At 37.8% G+C, this 20,270-nt stretch overlaps 2 protein-coding genes across 7 annotated transcripts in view; one reads left to right on the plus strand and one right to left on the minus strand.

Moving 5' to 3' along the window:
- The window catches only part of SLC15A5 (solute carrier family 15 member 5), a gene marked incomplete at both ends in the record, with an annotated part of 90,257 nt that overhangs the window by 7,868 nt on the left and 62,119 nt on the right, over positions 1 to 20,270 (plus strand). Inside the window, 2 exon segments of the mRNA XM_079936974.1 lie at positions 1,877 to 2,096; positions 15,039 to 15,205. Of these exon segments, the coding sequence (XP_079793100.1) occupies positions 1,877 to 2,096; positions 15,039 to 15,205 (387 nt within the window).
- DERA (deoxyribose-phosphate aldolase) overlaps positions 2,086 to 20,270 on the minus strand; it is a 358,282-nt gene continuing 340,097 nt past the window's right edge. For 5 of the 6 annotated variants that reach the window (XR_013830502.1, XR_013830503.1, XR_013830504.1 and 2 more), the window contains one exon: positions 2,097 to 2,110. The gene's annotated coding sequence lies outside the window, so the exon portion shown is untranslated. Of the gene's footprint in view, positions 2,111 to 20,270 lie in introns of all 6 variants that reach the window. The other variant, XR_013830501.1, reaches the window with a different exon arrangement.

The following is a 20,270-nucleotide window of genomic DNA, read 5'->3' on the forward strand; positions in this document are numbered from 1 at the left end:
ATCATACCCAAGTGATTGCATTTGCCCCATTATAATTGTCCACCTGCATGTGTGCCTTCTCCGATGGATGCATTCGCTCCTGATGGGAGGAACCAGCAGACCCCCACCACCTAGGAAGAGATATGACACATCATGGTGCTTTATACAGAGCTACCAAGTACAGGTGTGCGGACTGTGCACTGCACAATAGCACACATCAACAAGGAATCTTTTTATCTTATATGTCAATGACTTGTATTTTTATTACATCAATTTTACATTAGATAGAAATAAAGTTTTGACCTACTGCAATCAGTGTATTATGACATTTTTCAAAAGATGGAAGTAAAGTGCCTTTCAAATTTACACAAAGTTACCACTAAAAGAATTTGTCTTTAAATAGATGGCTGCTGCAAGAAGCAGTTCTCTGTCCATCCTCTTTGGGTAACCTTAGCCTAGCCAGGCCTCACGTGACACTTCCAGAGATAAAGACTGAGTGGCAGAGAGAGAGAGGGAGAAGTTAGCTGCACATCTGGCTCACCTTAACAGGAAACATTTCAAACTCAGTAAAGGGCCCACCCTCATGGTAAATCAATCTGTTACCAAACAACTATTAAGGGCATGCATTCTTCACATTGCAAAAGCCACTGTATGGGAGATGGAAACATTAGGCCCAATTTTTGCCTTTAATACCCTTATAGTCTAATGGAGAAAACTAACCACGTAAAATGACTATATAAAAATTTATACCAAAAAGTGTGAATGCCAAGTTAATAAAACGGAGTTGAAAACTAACATGGAGAAGCCATTTTTCCCTAATCAAATTGACCCACCCCCCAAAAATTGATTTGATCCTGTGATAACAGGAATTTCAAGAACAGGGAGATCACAACTGGGTTACTCCGTAACATTGGGTCACTTAGCCTCAATAAACGTGTTTCTTTTTCTTTTTTTTTGAAAAATCAGAATTAAAAAAAAAATCTGTCCTCTGTCATCGCAAAGTTTTTACAAGATCAAACAATGTAGTACACAAAAATGTTTTGCAAACTATAAATAGCTTAGCAAAAGTATGGAACTGAGTGGTAATTATTAGACAAGGAAAGTCTTCAAGTTTGGTCCCTGCAAGACGGAAGTGAGAAGGCAGCTTAACCTTCTTTTTGTTGGTTTGTTTTTGGGTTTGATTGAAGTCTGGTTGATTTACAATGTCGTGTTAGTTTCAGGTGTACAGCAAAGTGATTTCAACCTTCCTTTGTCATTCTCTCCTCCCTCCTTCCCACCTGTACTGCATTACTTACCTCACACCCGTCCCCAGCCTTCTCACCTATGTGTGTGGCAAAGGAGGCTCCACGCCACTACAGGAGAAATGAGAGAAATAAAAGGGATTTAAAAGGAAAAAGCGAAGTAGAAAAGGAAAAGAGAGGCTATGTTCTCCTCTAACTACAATAACGTTCTTCTTAAAACGTTTTCTTTAACAGGCTTCCGAGATGTCTGAGATCATCGCGGTTTTTCTCACTCTGTTGATTAAGAACAAATAACCCTTGTGAACGGTGGTTTTTCTCTGGGGGTGGGACTGCAAACATCTTTAGTGTCTCACATCAGGTATTTCTGAATTGTTTTAACTTTGTTAAAATGGACACGATTTGCTTGTATGTCCTCTGAGAGACAGTTCAAGTCTGAGGGGAAAAAAACTAGGACTTTGGATTCATTAAAAACATATACTGAGGGAAATATTTACATTTAGGAAAATCGTATTACCTCCAGAATTGCCATGATTAATATTTTAATAAGACAATTGCATAACGAGGCAACGTTCAGAGGAAAAACCTTATTTCTGATGTGGTTTGGTGAGTCAGTGGTCTATACACATTTATTCCTTTTTTTTTTTCTCTATCTATAGGCTCTGCTTTATCTGTGGCTGCTTTTCCCTTGGAGGGTTTCTACATGGGCACTCACCATACGATTAACAACATACCGAAAAAGGAACAGACCAGGCTGTTTCACGTAGCACTGGTGGCCATCTGCCTCGGCACAGGAGGAATAAGGACCATTGTCTGTCCACTGGGCGCTTACAGCCTTCAGGAGTATGGATCCCAGAAACGAATGTCCTTTTTTAACTGGTAAGTAGCACTGGCTAGGAGAGAAAACAGGCATTCTCGGGAACAGACATTCCTCCCCCTTTGGGCATTTCTCATTGCTTGCTCTCTGGTCCCGTTTTGATGATGGCTGTTCAGCCTTTGTCATTGATTGGGCTGGGTGACAATGGGACAATACCTTTGACAATGATTCAGCCAGTATTCTGGGAGCCTATGAGTCAGGTATAGGCCAACACAGTTTACCAGCACCTTCTTGAAACACGCTGATGACTTTCTCCTTCAAGTAGACAAGTGTGAGATGGCATGTCATAGTGAATAGAATGTGGCTTTGGAGCCAAACAGGCCTTGGTGGAAATCTCAATTCTACTTCACACAGCTGCCTGACCTTGGTCAAGTCATTTCTTCTTTGAGTTTAACCATTTCTGAAGGGTTATAATAATACCTCTTGCTGGGTTTTATTAGAGGTAATAGTATGTGTATTACTGGCAGAGAATGTGGCACATAGTGGTAATCAATAAACAGCAGCTATTATTAGTTATGTCTACATTGTAATAGACTAACATGGCAGAGACCATAAATTCAGAAAGATGAAAAGGATGGAAGAAGTATTTTACAATTCGTTAACACATCAACCAGCATCTCTATTTAACATCCACTTCACCCCCAGCACCTGAAAGAATTTGTATTCCATGGAAATCAAACTACATTTCTATACAGCTTTGTCTCTCTTAGTGAGTTCTTATACAGTTTTATGTGTTTTCAAGGAACCAATTTTTATTATCAAATGCAAATTCAAGCAGAAATTGAGATTTTGATCTCAAGATAGAGTATTTCAGCATTTAGTAGAGAACTCTGTTGTTCTTATTGGCACTCACCAGTTGATGTCAAATATATTGGAGATATATTGTCTTTTGCTTCCTGTTCTCTGTGAAATGGGTTAGTATCATTTTTCTAAAATATTCTGCCATTCCATTAGTGTTAGCAATGGATAAAAGCAATGCACAGACAGCATCAGACAAAATGTTTAAAGAAAATTCATATTAAAAGCATTAAATGAAAAAAATTTAGAATAAATATTATCTAGGTACATATAGCTATCTAAGACAGTTCCTTTTTCTTTCTGTTTCTCTTTCTGCTTTCGTTTCCTTCTTTCTTTCCTTCTTTCCCCCCATCCCCCGACTATATTAATATTACAAAGCACTCAGGCCTATTTTGGATTAAGTCCAAACGTCAGAGAATAATGCAGTTTTACCAAAGGTGGAAGGGACTTTTTACTTCCTTACAGCAAATTCTGCCTCCTTGACCTGCCCAAAGGAGAAAGAAAAATCCTTCTTTTTTATTCTATTCGGAGGTTTTAATCCTTAATTAGCAACATCATTTTGATTAAATAAGACTCTGGAGGATTAAGACTAAAGAGCAATCAGTTGTTCTGAAAGATAGCTCTGGAGAATTTATTGTACTGTCGCCTTAGTCATTCAGAGTTGTGTTTAATCAAAGTGACATTTCTCAGTGTTGATTACAAAGGAGACATTATATGAATGAAATATTTCCTTGGGGAAACGGAGGGAACACCCAATGGGTTCGTGCTTTAGGACATTGGAAAGGCGGGGATGAGGAATGAGGTGAAAATGAATTTCTGTAGCCAGGCCAAATTTAGGATGAACACATTTCGATTGGGTTACTTATTATTTCCTGATTTCATTAAAATCTCTGATAAAGGAATCATGCAATATTTTTTAAAGTTAAGCACCGAGAAATGTGTATAAAGAACCAGGGTGTTATTCTTTAATGTGATAAGAGACTGTAGAAATAATAAGCCCCTTGAAGGCGGAATACGGTTGTTGTTGTTTTCTCAGTTCAAATACTAAACTTTTATGAACAGCTGCTTGTTGCACTTTATAGAAATGACTGTTCATTCTATTCTTGTACATAACGCAGGGGTTGGTGGCAAGATGAACAGAGTCCCTGCTGGGCAGCCAGATAGCTGGCAGGATCCTGGCTCTGTCACTTAGGAGTCTTATGGTTTTCGGCAAGTTCCTTCACCTCTCAAAGCACAGAATGGGGGTAACTTGGAGGGCTGTTGTGGAGGTCTTACACAAAGTATCCTAGCACATTATAGGCATTCAAATCAGGGTAACTATGACTGTTATTATTAAATGACAAATAAATAAGTCATCAGCTAAAATCATTGTCCAACTTCTGGGAAAGAGGAAGGCCATTTAGGAGAAGGCCATCTTTAAAATGAGCAGCCCACTGATTTATAATCTATTTCTCCAAGTCAAAAATGCCTCTAGGGCTTCCCTGGTGGCGCAGTGGTTGAGAGTCCGCCTGCTGATGCAGGCGACACAGGTTCGTGCCCCGGTCCGGGAAGATGCCACATGCCGTGGAGCGGCTGGGCCCGTGAGCCATGGCTGCTGAGCCTGCGCGTCCAGAGCCTGTGCTCCGCAACGGGAGAGGCCACAGCAGTGAGAGGCCCGCGTACCAAAAAAAAAAAAAAAAAAAAAAAAAAAAAAAAAATGCCTCTAGAAATTACAAGCTTGGTTAATATAATGAATTTCAGCAGTGTCTTTAAAAAAGCAACACAGCTAACTTTTGACCACTAATCTCTCCCTACAGAAAGACTTACTACTTTTCAAATTTTTGAATTCAAGTCTTTAGTAATATATTCTTTTTTTTTTTTAGGTTCCGGACGTGCAGGCTCAGCGGCCATGGCTCACGGGCCCAGCTGCTCCGCAGCATGTAGGATCCTCCCGGACCAGCGCACGAACCTGTGTCCCCTGCATCGGCAGGCGGACCCCCAACCACTGCGCCACCAGGGAAGCCCTAGTAATATATTCTAATTCAAATCTCTACTACATATATTTTTCTGGTTTAACGACAGCAGTGCTATGCTTATTAAATCACTTATAAACTGAAAAAAAAAAAAAAGCAACACAGCACTTGAACCTATAACCACTTGAAGGCTGCATCCAGTTCTGTTTTCAGCACAGATGTCAGCTGTTCATAGTTACGGGACGCTTAATGAGATGTGTCATTGCATCTCTACCACCTAAAGCTTCCCAATGATCATGTGAAATAGTATAGACTGGAAGTCTAAAGCACTGAAAGCACCACTTCCGAGTAGAGCTGCCAAATGTAGGTGAGAAAACCCCTCCCAGCCAACATCACCATCTGGTACTGGATCTTCCTCGACTATGCACCTAACTGAAAGAATAAAGCTAAACTCCCTGAAATCAATCGTCCAGATCAGAACCTGGCTCTTTCATCATTTTCCAAAATCTGACATGTACAATAAGAGTTACCATACTGGCGATCATCTAGGTAAATACACCTGTGCAGAATCTTTTCTGGAAACAAAATGAATGGTGAATAATTAAGTCTGTTCATGACCATAATTTTAAATCCTACCACAATTAACCTTAAATCTTGCTTCCTCGTGTCTCTATTTATTTCACCTGATAATTTGCATGCCATCTGCATATCATAGTCTGTCGCTAACCAGTTACCAGAGTGAATTATACATTATTTAAAAGCTCAAATAGTAGATTGGTATAAATTTCTTGAAAAAGTCTAGAGACTGACTTATTCCATGCCAGAAATTTTGAATATCTGGTACTCAGTTTGACTCTACATAATATCTGTCTCATACTAAAGTGTCCTGATTTTTAAAAACTTGCTCAAATTTAATATCTTTTATCTTGGGAAAACACTAGAAGTAAAAAAATTATTATCCCACAGCCTTTTTTCCAAAGCTGTTTTAATATTTACTTGCGTGTTGTTTGAGAGCAGCGATTCTCAATCCTAGATGTCCAAGGAAGCCACCTGAGGACCCTTAAAAAATACTGATGCCTGAGCCCTACCACCAGAAGTTCTGATTATGTTGATCTGAGATGGGCACCAGAGACTAGGATTTTTTTTAAGCTGCCTAAGTAGTAAGGTTTGAGAACCACTGCTCTCAAGCAGCATTGCATGATTTTAAGAATCACTTGAGGGCTTTGTTAAAAAATGTTTCCCATGCCCAACCCCAACCTCCTAGATCAGAATTTCCTGGGAGCATAGCTGGGGAACAAATGGGCATTTTTATCAAGTGCTTCAGAATTTTGAAAACACTTCCAGAGACATAAGGAAAGTGGATTCCAAACGTGGTCTAGAAATATTCTTGAAAAGAAATGGAGCTAAACATTGAGGGAAGCACCTATTTCATACCAGGATTCTTCAGAAATTTTTGATGATTCCTCACAATTTTTACCACACTTAGAAATCTACCTGTTTGAGAAATTCTACCTAATCCTTGAGAAGAGAAACAAAATATGAATTTACATAATTCTGCAATAGTAAAATCATAATTTCAGCTAACGAAATCAAAACAGTTCATGCAATAGTCTTACTAGTACTCATTAATACAGGCATATCTCGTTAAATTGCTTTGCTTTATTGTGCTTCACAGTGATAAAAGTTTTTAATTTTATAAATTTTAAATTTTGTAAAATTTACAGAAAGTTTGCGGCAACTCCATGTCCAGCAAGTCTATCAGTGGCATTTTCCCAAAAGCATTTGCTCACTTCATGTCTCTGTGAAGCATTTGGTAATTCTCACACTATGCAAACTTCATTATTATTATATTTATCATGGTGACCTGTGATCAGTGATCTTTGATGTTACTACCACCATGCGCTGAAGGCTCAGATGATGGTTAGCATTTTTTGCAATAAAGTATTTTTAATTAAGACATGCACGTTATCTTTTTAGACATAATGCTATTGCACATTTAGTACATTACAATAGAGTGTAAACATAACTTTTATATATACTGGGAAACCGAAAACTTTGTGCAACCTGTTATACCTTGGTGGCCTAGAACCGGACCCATAGTATCTCTGAGGTAGGCCTGCACTCAGAATATCCTCTAAGTTGCATATACTGAGGAATAGCTTGTAAGTAGCTTTCTAAAAAATCACTAGACCTTCCAAAACTCTATTTTCATGGGCTCTAGCCAAGTTTAACAAATGCTACCCACTCACCCCAATTACAACAGGCACCTCCTTCATTATCTTGGCCAGAATTGTAAACTTTCAGAAAATACACTCAGAATACCTCTCCAACATATAACCATGTAAACTAAAAAGTATTGGGGAAAGAAAAAAAAGAAGAAATTTCTTACATTTCTTACTGATCCTGCATCCTGCCGCTTTTTTTTAAGCCCTGCTTGGTAGCTTTTAAGCTTGGTAGGTGCATCAGCAGGGACTTATTTTTATCAATAAACACGCAGTGGTTCAAAGATCTCAAATTCAGGAAATGAGAAAATGATACACATTGTTAAAAAGAACAAAATTCAACGGCAGAAATTTGAAGACCTAATGGGCTTTATTAGGCGATTCATGAATTGAACAGCATCCCATCCAGCAACTACAAGGTGCTCTGAAGGGTTGTACAAAATGGAAGGTTTTTATAGGAAGAAGGGTAGGGCAAGGGAGCTATTCGCAAAAGAAAAGGAAGCATTATTTTTAGGCCAGGGTATCTTCTTTTTGGGAAGGTGGGGTGGGGAGGGAAAGGCAAGGGTTTTACCACGTAGATTGCCTCTTCTTCTGGGGGATGGAGAGGGCCCACATGACAGATGACCTCATTGATGCCGACCAGAAAATTCCAGACTGGTTGATTAAGATTACATTTCTGGAAAAGCTCGAAACTGCAATTAAGTCCTGTATCTAAGCCTAGGTTTGGTATCATGGGCTTTAGCACAAGTGACGCCATTTGGGGCCTGTGGTTTTCTCTTCAACAACATAAAAAACTGTTAAAATTGGGATTTGGCAGAAGACAGGGGAACAAAGACAGAAAGGGAACGAGAGCAAGTTAAAGGAGTGACACAAGCAGGGAGGGCAGGAGAAAGAGAGTGAAGCATTCCCCCCCCAATTTCTTAATTAAAAGTAAACCTTTTACTTTAATCATGCTGTCAATTCACCAAAATCAATTATCTTCCTTTATTAAGCCGTCTTTTCTTTAATAGCATTGTTGAAAAATATTTATAGATAAAAAGTAGGAAAAAATGATACAAATGACCTGATTTACAAAACGGAAACAGACTCACAGATTTCGAAAACAAACTTATGGTTGCCAAAGGGGAAATGTGGAAGGAGGGATAAATTAGGAGCTTGGGAGTAACATACACACACTACTATATATAAAATCATCAACAAAGGCTTACTGTATAGCACAGGGAACTCTACTCAGTACTCTGTAATAACCTATATGGGAAAAGACTCTCAGAAAGAATGAGTATATGCACATGTATAACTGAATCACTATGCTGTACACCTGAAACTAACGCAATCATTATACTCCAATAAATTTTTTTTAAAAAAGTAGGAAATGCAAAATTTCCTTCTGGTCCTTCTTTCTCCAAATTCATGTCAGCTAGAATATTCTTTGAAGCACTTCAGTGGGCCAGTGGTTATGCTAAAAGAAGCAATGATTGACAACAGCCATCCACCATGAAATCAGCGCCCCAGTGTTTCATTGACTCTTCTAAACAGTTCAATTTTGGCCCATTGAAGAACCACAAACCCCCGGGTGAATTATCTCAATATTTTTCAAGGCAGAATAAAATATTCTGTTTTAACTCTTTTTTTTTTTTTTTTTTTTTTTTTTTTGCGGTACGTGGGCCTCTCACTGTTGTGGCCTCTCCCGTTGCGGAGCACAGGCTCCGGACACCGCACGTGGGACCCTCCTGGACCGGAGCACGAACCCGAGTCCGCTGCATCAGCAGGCGGACTCTCAACCACTGCGCCACCAGGGAAGCCCTGTTTGAACTCTTAAAATTGTCCACTAAGGCTATGAAGACCCAGAAGTTTTTCTCCCCTCTTTAATACCTTCTCAAGTAGGTTGGAAAGCCCATTTCAAACTATTTCTCTTATAATCACTTAAAATAAGTCTGAAGCATGTCAAAATTGGTCAGTCTAAGAAGTGACAGAGTATTTGAGTGACTTTAAAAACTATTACTAAATAAATTAAGGTGAATGTTTAAAATAAATAATCTCAAAAGGTTTTCTGAATTTTGCAGCAATAGGGTTTTTTCCCCCTTATTTGTATTCAACACCATAGAATCATGAAGACCAAAAAAAAAAAAAAAAAAAAAATTACCACTTATATATACCCCCAATTATTTGCAGTTCCCAGTCTGTATTTAAAAGTAAACTAAAGAAACATATTTTTACTGCTGCTTTCAATTTTCCTTAATCACTGGTATTTGTTTTGCTTTAGTGCTTTGCTCTCTGACTTTCTGTGTGAGAGGTGCTTTATATATTCAATTTGCTGGTGAGCTATGAGATGAAAGGAGTCTTAATGGTGAGTTTGAAGACTGTGGATTTTTATTTCTTTTATTTTTTTACAGTTGAGACATATACAGTTTCACCCTTAATTATCTATGGCTTGTCCTGTCCATGGATCAGCAAAGATTATATAAAACATGATTGTACTAGGTAATTCTTCCAGAAAATTACACAATCAAATAGGTTGGGTGGCATTTGTTAAAACACATTTAGTACTTTATGTGAAATCTCTCCCTATACAGAGATATTCAGCACTATAATTCTTTGGTTTATAACTATATTTCACAAGATGTAAGTCTTGGAAGAATTGTAATTTTCCTTGACCCTCTTTAGAGCAATTCTGTTTACATCCCCCTGTGGTGTACTGAAGAGTCGCACAGTGTCCTCCTGGATTTTTTCTCAGCAATACTTAGCATTTGAAAAAAGGGTTTCTTAAAGATGGAAAGGACTGTAACATTGCTCTGCAATTCCAGCCTCCCTTGGTTGTTACAGCCACAGTTCAAGTGTGCAGCTTGCAACTGCACGAAAGGATGACCTGAGGCTGAGCCTAGGGACTCTACCGCATTGTCCTAGAAAATTCTAACTTTGTACCCACGCTGCACTGTGATAAATAAATTGCGATCAGTGGATTACAGTCAATCAGCTTGCTCAGCATGGCCATGTTTGACATTTGATTCCTTTTCTAGGTCAGTTATGGAGAGTGGATGTTCATGATTTTGAAAGGGGTGATCACTTATTGGGTGCATACATATTCAAAACTTAAATTGTACATTTTGAGCACATGCAGTTTATTGTAGCTCACTTATATCTCAATAAAATTGTTTTAAAAAACAAGAGAAAAAGCAACAGTAATAAAGATAGTATGGTTTTGGCAGAAGGATAGATTAGTAGAACAGAATTGAAATTCAGAAAAAAGAACCACGTTTATAAGGTCAATTGATTTTCAACAAAGGTGCCAAAAAATTCAATGGGGAAAGGATCATCTTTTCAATAAATTGTGCTAGAATAACTGGATATCAAATAGAAAAAGTTACTCATGACACCTGACTAGAAATTTAATTAAAAGCCGATCATTGGGCTTCCCTGGTGGCGCAGTGGTTGAGAGTCCATCTGCCAGTGCAGGGAACGCGGGTTCGTGCCCCGGTCCGGGAAGATCCCACATGCCGTGGAGCGGCTGGGCCCGTGAGCCATGGCCGCTGAGCCTGCGCGTCCGGAGCCTGTGCTCCGCAACGGGAGAGGCCACAGCAGTGAGAGGCCCGCGTACAGCAAAAAAAAAAAAAAAAAAAAAGCCGATCATTGACCTAACATAGAGATCTAAAGGCATAAAACTGCTTTTAAAAAAAGGAAAAAATACTTGTGACCTACATATAGAAAGTATTCTTTACATAGGACACAAGAAGCATGAACCAATTAAAAACACTGATGAAATTTATTAAAATTAAAAACAGTTGCTGTTATCAAAAGATTTAACTAAGAAAATGATGAGGCAAACCACAGATTGGGAGAAAACATTTGTAGAACATATATCTGACAAAAGACATGCAGCCTGAATATATAAAGAACTTTTACAAATCAATAATAGGAAGATAAACTACCCAGTTGAAAAATCATAGAGGGATTCAAGGACAGACCATGACAGTAGCCCCATTCCTTCCAGGTCCTCCTTTTTTTACATCTAAAAAACCCTGGACATAACACAACAAACAAACATAGGAAGATTCTGAAAGGTGGAAAGATAACAGACTCTAGCTAGAGATCTTGGAACTTGAGAGAGGAGAGCAATGAGTTTTCTGGGTTTTCTTTTTGCCAACAGTGGAGAAGCCTGGAACTGCCCACAGGCATGGTGGGGAGAGGGCAGCTCCAAGAAAAGCCTGCTGCCCTTAGGTAAAGTACCAGGGAAAGGGCAGCCTAACATAAAATATCTTTTTGATAGTACCTGCCCTACTTCAGGCAAACACTGTGGAAAAACTGCCCCACCCTCCTACTCTGGCTCCATAGTTTCAGCAGGAAAGAAGAATCTATTGTACGTACACACACATGCGCACACACACACACCCACACACATACAAAGCAGGCGGGGACGCTCTGATTCCCCAGCTTGAGTGGTATGTTGGTGGGACCAAGTAAGGAACTGGTCTTCAATCCTCTGCCCAGCAGAAGCAGGTCAGGCACCAATCCACCCTCCTGGGTAATGTCAGCTGAGCACAGCAAGGAGCCAATCCCCACCGTAAATCAGCAAGTGGAATTAGTAGAGTCAGGAGGCTGGTCTTCAACTAACAATCTAATTCCACATCTGCTATTCCTCTCTCTCTTTCCCCACACTTAGCAGTACTCCCCTGAGGAATGAAGGAAGCAATCCTGGTTAAAATTCAACTCTTTACTTGTTCTATTACTGTACTTACAGAGCCAAACAGGTCTGGAGAAAAATGTAAAATCATGCTATGCTGGCACTAAATACCTGGCCAACCTCAAGTGAATCCTTACCATCATCCTCCAGGTGTACAGTATGCAATCATTCTCTCTCCTCCTCCTTCATATGACTGTTTCTAACCTTTTCCTTTCTTCTCAAACCTTCAATATCCCCTTCTCATAGCCAGTCTTACCTGTTCCCTCTGCTTCCTTTACTTAAAGGAAGAAAGAAAGAAAAAAGAGAGAGAGAGAGAAAGAAAGAAAGAAAGAGAAAGAAAGAAAGAAAGAAAGAAAGAAAGAAAGAAAGAAAGAAAGAAAGAAAGAAAGAGAAAGAAAGAAAGAAAGGAGGGAGGGAGGGAAGGAAGGAAGGAAGGGAGGGAGGGAGGGAGATGTATGGGAAATGCCATAGGATGACCCCCGGTGGGTCACACTCTTGGCAGATCCATGTCCCTGAGTATGGGAACAACCTGTGACCTGTCTCTACTGAAGAGAACATGGCAAAGATGATAGGGTATCACCCCCTCCTTATGTTATATGGCAAAGGTGAAGGGATTTTGCAATGTAATTAAGTTCTCTAATCAGTTGCTTTTGAGTTAATCAAAGGGGAGATTATCCTGGTATCCTGGGTGGGCCTGATCTAATTAGGTAAGCCCTTCATATTTTAGTGATAAGTGTTCTAATATAGATCTATTAGTGTTTGTACAACTAAAACATTGACCAAAACTCATAAAACCATATTTTAAAATTTTTTATTTGATTTTAATTTTTATTTTACATTGGAGCATAGTTGAGTAACAGTGTTGTGTTAGTTTCAGGTGTACAACAAAGTGATTCAGTTGTACATGTATCTATTCTTTTTCAAATTCTTTTCCCATTTAGGTTATCACAGAATATTGAGCGGAGTTCCCTGTGCTATGCAGGAGGTCCTTGTTGGTTATCTATTTTAAATATAGTAGTCCATAAAACCATATTTTTAAATGGGTAAATTTTATTATATTCAATATTACTTCAATAATTTTTTAAGCTAATGTTAATGAAATGGAATAGGACCCTTTGGTCCTTGTCCCCCATGTCCTCTGCCTGCCCTTTGTCTGTGGAAAAACTTTAGCCAAAGAATGAATTTAATCAGAGAAGTAAGAAAATGCAGAAGCAAAGAAAATCAGTCAAACAGGACAAAACAATAATCATTTAGTCCCTAAGCATAGTCAAGGATCTTTAGCTCCTCCTCAAGGGCTGTAGATAATATTCTAAGCCACATCCTGTGAGCTGTCTTGTAGATACTGAAACCTGTGCCAGGTGGAAGAAGTTAACTACATGATGACCAGACTGTAGCCGTAATATAAGCTGCCACAATGCCAAGAATTGGACTCAAGGAAATGGGAACAAACTGACCCCGGAACTGAAGATTAACTGTACTTAAGACAATCAAGATGATGCTCGTCAGACCACTGTATGACCAATTTCAAGATGACTGTCCAAACTAACTGTACTGTTTCTACATGTAGTCCCCTCCTTCCGCCAATAAGAGCTCTTGCCCACTGGCTGTCAGTGGAGGGGAGTAAGCCTTTGGACGGGAGTCCGCCCTCCCCCTGCCCCAGTTTCAGGCATCCAAATTAAAGCAAACTTTCCTTTCCATCAAACTTGCCTCTTTATTGGCTTTTGAGCGGTGAGCAGCCAGACCCCACTTTCAGTAGCTGTAAGACACCCCCTTTGCAATGGGACTCCAGCAGCAGAATTTAGACCCAATGAAAGGTTGAGAGTTAGAGATTATTCCTCCAGAACTTGCAAACCATACTACTGGGATAGGTACTTATTTTTAATATTGTTTGTTAGGAGGAGACACTGGAAGCTTTATTCAAATGACACTAATTTCTTTGGTTTACCCATGCCATGGTCTAGGTATAACTTGAGTATTCCTGAGTTTTCCCATACTTTGAAAAGTGGAATAAATAAGTTTCAACTCTTTAACCATGTAATCTTTTCCAGGTTCAGGAGGCATATTCAATGAGGTATTATTTATGGCTTCTCTAGAGTCACAACAGAGTTGACTTGTTGCTGTAGAGACCATATGATTTGTAAAGCCTAAAATATTATCAGACGCTTTACAGAAAAGTTTGTCAACTTCTGCTTTAGAGAAAAGAGAACACATTCTTCCTATATCTATTCTAAATAGAAAGGAAACATAGATAATGAAACTGATTAGACATAGCTGATGTGTATGCGCTTATTAAGAAAGCTAAGAACAGAAATGTAGATGGCCAACAGGCATATGAAAAGATGCTCAACATCGCTAATCATCAAGGAAATGCAAATCAAAACCACAATGAGATATCACCTCACACCTGTCAGAATGGCTATCATCAAACAGAACACAAATAAATGTTGGTGAGGGTGTGGAGAAAAGGGAAACCTTGTGCACTGCAGGTGGGAATGTAAGTTGGTACAGCCACTGTAGAAAACAGTATGGAGGTTTCTCAAAAAACTAAAAATAGATCTACCATGTGACCCAGCAATCCCACTCCTGAGTATATACCTGAAAAAAAAAAACCCACTAATTTGAAAAGATTCATGTACCCCAATATTCATGGCAGCATTATTTACAGTTGTCAAGATATGGAAACAACCTAAGTGTCCATGAACAGAGGAATGAATAAGGGAAATGTGATCACACACACACACACACACATATACACACACAATGGAATACTACTCAGCCATAAAAAAAGAATGAAACTTTGCCATTTGCAGCAACATGGATGGACTTGGAGGGTATTTTGTCAAGTGAAATAAGTCAGATACAGGAACACAAATACTGTATGATATCACTTATATGTAGAATCTAAAAAATACAGCAAACTAATGAATATGACAGAAAAGAAGCAGACTCACAGATAGAGAGAACAAACTAGTGCTTGTGGGGTTGGGGGAATATAGGGGTAGGGGAGTGGGAGGTATAAACTACTGAGTGTAAGATAGGCTCAAGGATGAGTTGTACAACTTGGGGAACATAGCCAATATTTTGTAATAACTATAAATGGAGAGTAACCTTTAAAAATTGTATAAAAAATTTTTAAATGAAATTAAAAAAAGAAAGCTGATAAACAACATTTGCAAAATCTAGTTCAGCTAACATGCTGCTAAGTTGTAGCTTATATTTATTAAAATCATTAAAATTAGCAATTGTTATATTAAGTAACTCAATGGTAATTTTATTTTTGTTTTGGTATCCCAGGTTTTATTGGATCATGAGCCTAAATGCAACTGTTGTCTTTCTGGGACTGTCTTATATCCAGCACTTGGCGGCCTGGGCCCTGGTCTTACTTCCTTTTATGTCTACACTTATGGCTCTGATAACCCTTTGTATGATGCACTATAACCTGATTTATCAGCCAGGAAAATGTAAGCAAATAACACTTTACATGGATTTATTTGGTTCCTATGGTTTTCTCAACACATCTTCTTCCTCTTGGATCCCCTATAACTTCTCTTTCAACTCAGAAAATTTGCAGAGTCTGTCAGTTATTATACTTGAGAGCAACAGATTCTTCAAGAATATCAATAATCTCTATCTTCTTGGATCAAATTGTTCCATGTTTGGCCAGTGAGGTACTCTTCATGTTGGGCCTGAGTCCTTCAGACAAGCCTGTGTTGTCTTTGAATGCTTCCTTGCTTTCTGGTATGCCAAGATATTCTATGGTCATCATTCTCTTCCCTGAACTTTGAATCATCTCTTTCTTAAAGAACTGTTTCCTTTTCTTGTATATATACTGGTATTTAGAGACTACAGTCTTGGTGATGGAGATGCTCATCGCTACTTAGTCCATCATGGTTTCTAGGTCTTTCAATGCTCAGACCTAGAAAATGTCCTTTTCTTTTTCTCTAAGATAACATACATTTTGGACTATACGAACACCATAATCAAAACTGGAACTACAGGATTTTTCCTTAACCTTATCAAACTCAAGTCTTTTTCTACTTCTTCCCATGCCAAAATCCCAGTTCACAATGATTACTGACAGTCTCAAAATTCTTCTTAGTTTTTTTCTTTATGTTATAATCCCTAGGAATGTACACTAAGATGATTATGTTCTAAAGTCACTTGGTATAGTTCCTCTCTGTTTGGTTATGCCACTAACTTTAAATACAATTAAGTGCATTTGTTCCATTGGTGAGGTTAGTTTTTTTTTTTAGTTGTTGATAGAGTGTAATATGATTCTTATTTTGTGTTAAGCACTTTACATCCTGTATCTCATTTCATACCATATCAACAATAGGAAATAGTGTTAAAATTCACTTTTTGCATGTAAAGATTTAGACAATAGTTACTAAAATCTGGACCCAGACCATTCCTAATAAATTGGGAAAAAGCACAGAATCTTAGTAGCTCTGAACCCATAAGTCTCCTATCCAAAGTATTTCTATATTATATTATACTCAGTCTAGCCCACTCAAAGCTAAATGTGAAAACTGTTAAATAGCTCATATAACCCTGTCATAAGCATATATTGTTTAACATCCAGCACTGATCCCCCTTAAGTCACAGTAACAATACTTCCTATATCTTTGAAGGACCCACAGGTCTTTGGAGACCTTATTGAGCTACACTGTGAAGCCTTGCCTGTGGACTTTTTAATTACATATCTGCATACATCAGGTTTTTCTTTCTTCCAGTTTTAGTGAGATATAATTGGCATACAGCATTATATAAATTTAAAGTGCACAACATAATGATCTGACTTCCATACGTTATGAAATGATCACCACAAGTTTAGTGATGGTCCATGACCTCATACAGATACAAACTACATGAAAAAAATTTTAAAAAATTTTCCCTTGTGATGAGAACTCTTAGGATTGACTCTCTTAACAACTTTCATCTATAACATACAGTTGTGTTCATTATATTAATCATGTTGTACATTACATCCCTTGTACTTATTTATCTTATAACTGGAAGTTTATACCTTTTGACCATTTCTGTCACCATACAAAGATATTACATTGCTACTGACTACATTGTCCACACTGTATATTTCATCCCTGTGGCTCATTGATTTTGTAACTGGAAGTTTATACCTCTTAATTTCCTTCATCTATTTCATTCATTCTTTAAAAATCCTGAGGTATTTTTAAAATTTGAAAATTTTAAATACTTGGAAGCATTTTAAAAATTTTATTTTGTTTTAAATCTTAAATAATTTTATGGATCTAAAATTCATGCACAAACAAGGTCTACTTGTATTCTATATCCCCTCTATTCCTTTAGGTGTCCTTTTACATATTTTTAAAGAATCATCCTTCCATTTTTTAAATAAAGAAAAATACTAAAATTGTATATATGTGTATATATCTCTATGTATATGTATGTATTTCCCCCCTTCTCCTATAAACAGTAGCATTTTATTCACACTTTTCTCACCTGCTTTTTTCATTTAATATAACCTAGGAATTGCTTCATAACTGTATATAACAATATTCCTCATTCTTTTTCTAGCTGGATAGTACTCCATTGTTTATTTTACCAGTCTTATATTGATGGATGTTTGGTTCGTTTCTTTACTTCTGCCACATTAAATAGGTTCTAAAGAATAGCTTGGTGCATACGTCTCTTAGCATTTTTTCCCCAGCAGATCTTTAGGATAGATTCCTACAAATTGGATTACTAAATCAAAAAGTAAATCCACAGATAATTTTGCTATATATCGCCAAATTCCCTTCTGTAGTGGTTGTACCATATTGTATTTCCACCAAAAATGTATGACAATGACTATTTCCCTACAATCTCTCCAATTTTTTTCAATTTTTAGATTTCTATACACTGAAGATATTAATTCTTTGTTTACGATAAAAGTTGCGAATATTATTCCCATCTGTCATATATCTTTTAATTTTGCTTCTTGTGTTGTTATCCATGCACAACACTTATTGTTTGTTTATTTGTTTTGTCTTTTGTGTGGTTTTTGTTTGTAATCAAATTTATCAATCTTCTCCCTTATTGCTTCTAGATTTTGATTCATGGTGAAAAAGTTTTCCTCATTCCCAGATTATAAAGGAATTCATTCATATTTTCTTTTGGTATATATATATACCTTTACATCTGTGACCCATTTGGAAATTATATTAGAATAAGTTTTATGAGTGAACTCAATTTTATCTTTTTTCCATATGACTGTCACATTGTCCAACCTCACTCATTAAAAAGTTTGTATTTTCCCCGCTAATCTGAGATGCCACCTCCTTTGTATATGGCTACTTGCACTTCTAGAGTTTCTATTCTGTCCCTTTGGTTAGTCAGTCTACCTGTATTCATATTCATCTATCTTGTTTAACTCTGACCTTAATTTCTAAATAACACATTTTACTTTTGGTAGTACTTTGACTGCTACCACTGTTTCTACCACTTAACTATACAACTACCAGTAACAGCAGTGCAATAAGTTATATTTTTAAAAATTCACTGTTGTTACTTCATTTCTCCACATACCAGTGAGGTGGGCAAGAAGGGCCCCATATTTCCTTTTACAGACTAGACTCCATGTCCTATGCCCCTGCTCCTGTACCATCCTGAGCTATCTTTTTTTTTTTTTTTTTTTGCGGTATGCGGGCCTCTCACTGTTGTAGCCTCTCCCATTGCGGAGCACAGGCTCCGGACGCGCAGGCTCAGCGGCCATGGCGCACGGGCCCAGCCGCTCCGCGGCATGTGGGATCTTCCCGGACTGGGGCACGAACCCGTGTCCCCTGCATCGGCAGGCGGATTCTCAACCACTGCGCCACCAGGGAAGCCCCCTGAGCTATCTTTACCATTTCACCTACCGTGTTGTGTTGAAATCATCTATTTCTGAATATAGTTAGAAATTCCTGTGTTGTGTACATACTTGGAATATGGTAAATGCTCAGTGTTTGTTATTGTTAAACTGAGTACAAAAAATGAGACATACTTGAATTAAATGACTTGCCCAAGGTGTCACAGGCAGTGGCTGAAGTGGAACCAGAACCCAGGCCTACCTTTTCTCAGGCTAGAGCTCGTTTTATTACACCACATACTGAAGCAGTGAAACAGGGAAAACATCATCCCCAGAAGCCTCTGCTTTGTTCCTCAGAGCTCTGTGCTCTGTGGATCACAGCCAGGCAGTACACAGGCTCCTGGTAGTCTGTGGAATGGGTTCATTATGCAAAAAGGGTCTGAGAGATCCTCTCTGTCAGCCCCAAAAAGGCAAAAAAGAGGAATAAATAAACTTACCAAAAGACCACTTTGACGTATTCTAAAGTGTGTAATTATCAAATAATTCTGATTTTTTGTGACTAATTATGTATAGATAATTTTCATATTCAAATTTTCTAAATAACTATTTGGCATCCAACCATTTGCTTCCTAATCTCCTATTTGAAAATACATTCATCTGAAGAAAGAACTACAATTCTTCAAGTAATACAAATCTATCTGAACACCTCTGTTTACTGCCAGCCTACTCTAGTCCATATGTTACATATTTTAACATGTGGTAAGGTAACCTTCCTTTGGACATTTACAAGAAAGAAACTGCATTAGCTGCTAGTAAAATTATAATATAAAATGTTCACCAGTGGTTTACTTTACACAATACTATATCAAATGAATATTCTGGAGTTGTTTTGCTTTGTTTTGTTTTCTATTTCCAAGTTATACGATCACCCAATTATGATGAAGTAAAACTCTGTCTTGCCTCTAGAAAAGTATATAATCCTTATTTTGGCTTCTTCCTCTCTGATGACTAAATTGGAAATTCCTCAAAGCTGTAATTCAAAGCCATAGGTGACCTTAAAGAAATGATTTTTTATATGCTACCTTTTATTTTAAGGTAACTTTTCAAATGTGGACCATGCGTTCCATTATGTTTAGCTGTCAAGCATGGCCTTCATTTGCATTTCTTCCCACTGCTATAATTTTGAGAACTGGCAGGTGACCAAAGAAGAAAAAAATGTGCATCTACCATCTACAGGGCAATGTAGGCTTTTTTTATTATAATTAGGTAGCATAGATATTCATGATTAGATCAAGGTCAGAGGAGCAGAACGTCAGAGCTAAGAACTTAAAGGTACAAAGAATAGAAATATTGCTTTCTAAAGTATTTCTTTTTTAAATAGTAGTGGCTACAATCTTTAAGTTTTTCAACAAAGCATTTAAAATAGCTCATCTATTTTATTTTAAAATGTGCACGCCTGGTGTGTTTGCCATGCACGTTTAAACTGGAGCTTGAAGTTTCACTTCAGGTTTTTTTTTCAGCTTCCCATTTCTGCTCCTGGTGCAGAAAACCAATCTGGGGATTATAATGACAACGGATTTTTCTTTTTAAGGCTGAGTCTACAAGACACACAAAATTATTTGTACAGAAGGCATGAGTTTTCTATTAAGTCTAATAGATTAATCCAGGAAGGTGGTGTGATGTTTAGATGTAGAGGTTTTCACGGGGACATCCCTCCTAAC

This window comes from Stenella coeruleoalba (assembly GCF_951394435.1).
Source record: "Stenella coeruleoalba genome assembly, chromosome: 11".
NCBI lineage: Eukaryota > Metazoa > Chordata > Mammalia > Artiodactyla > Delphinidae > Stenella > Stenella coeruleoalba.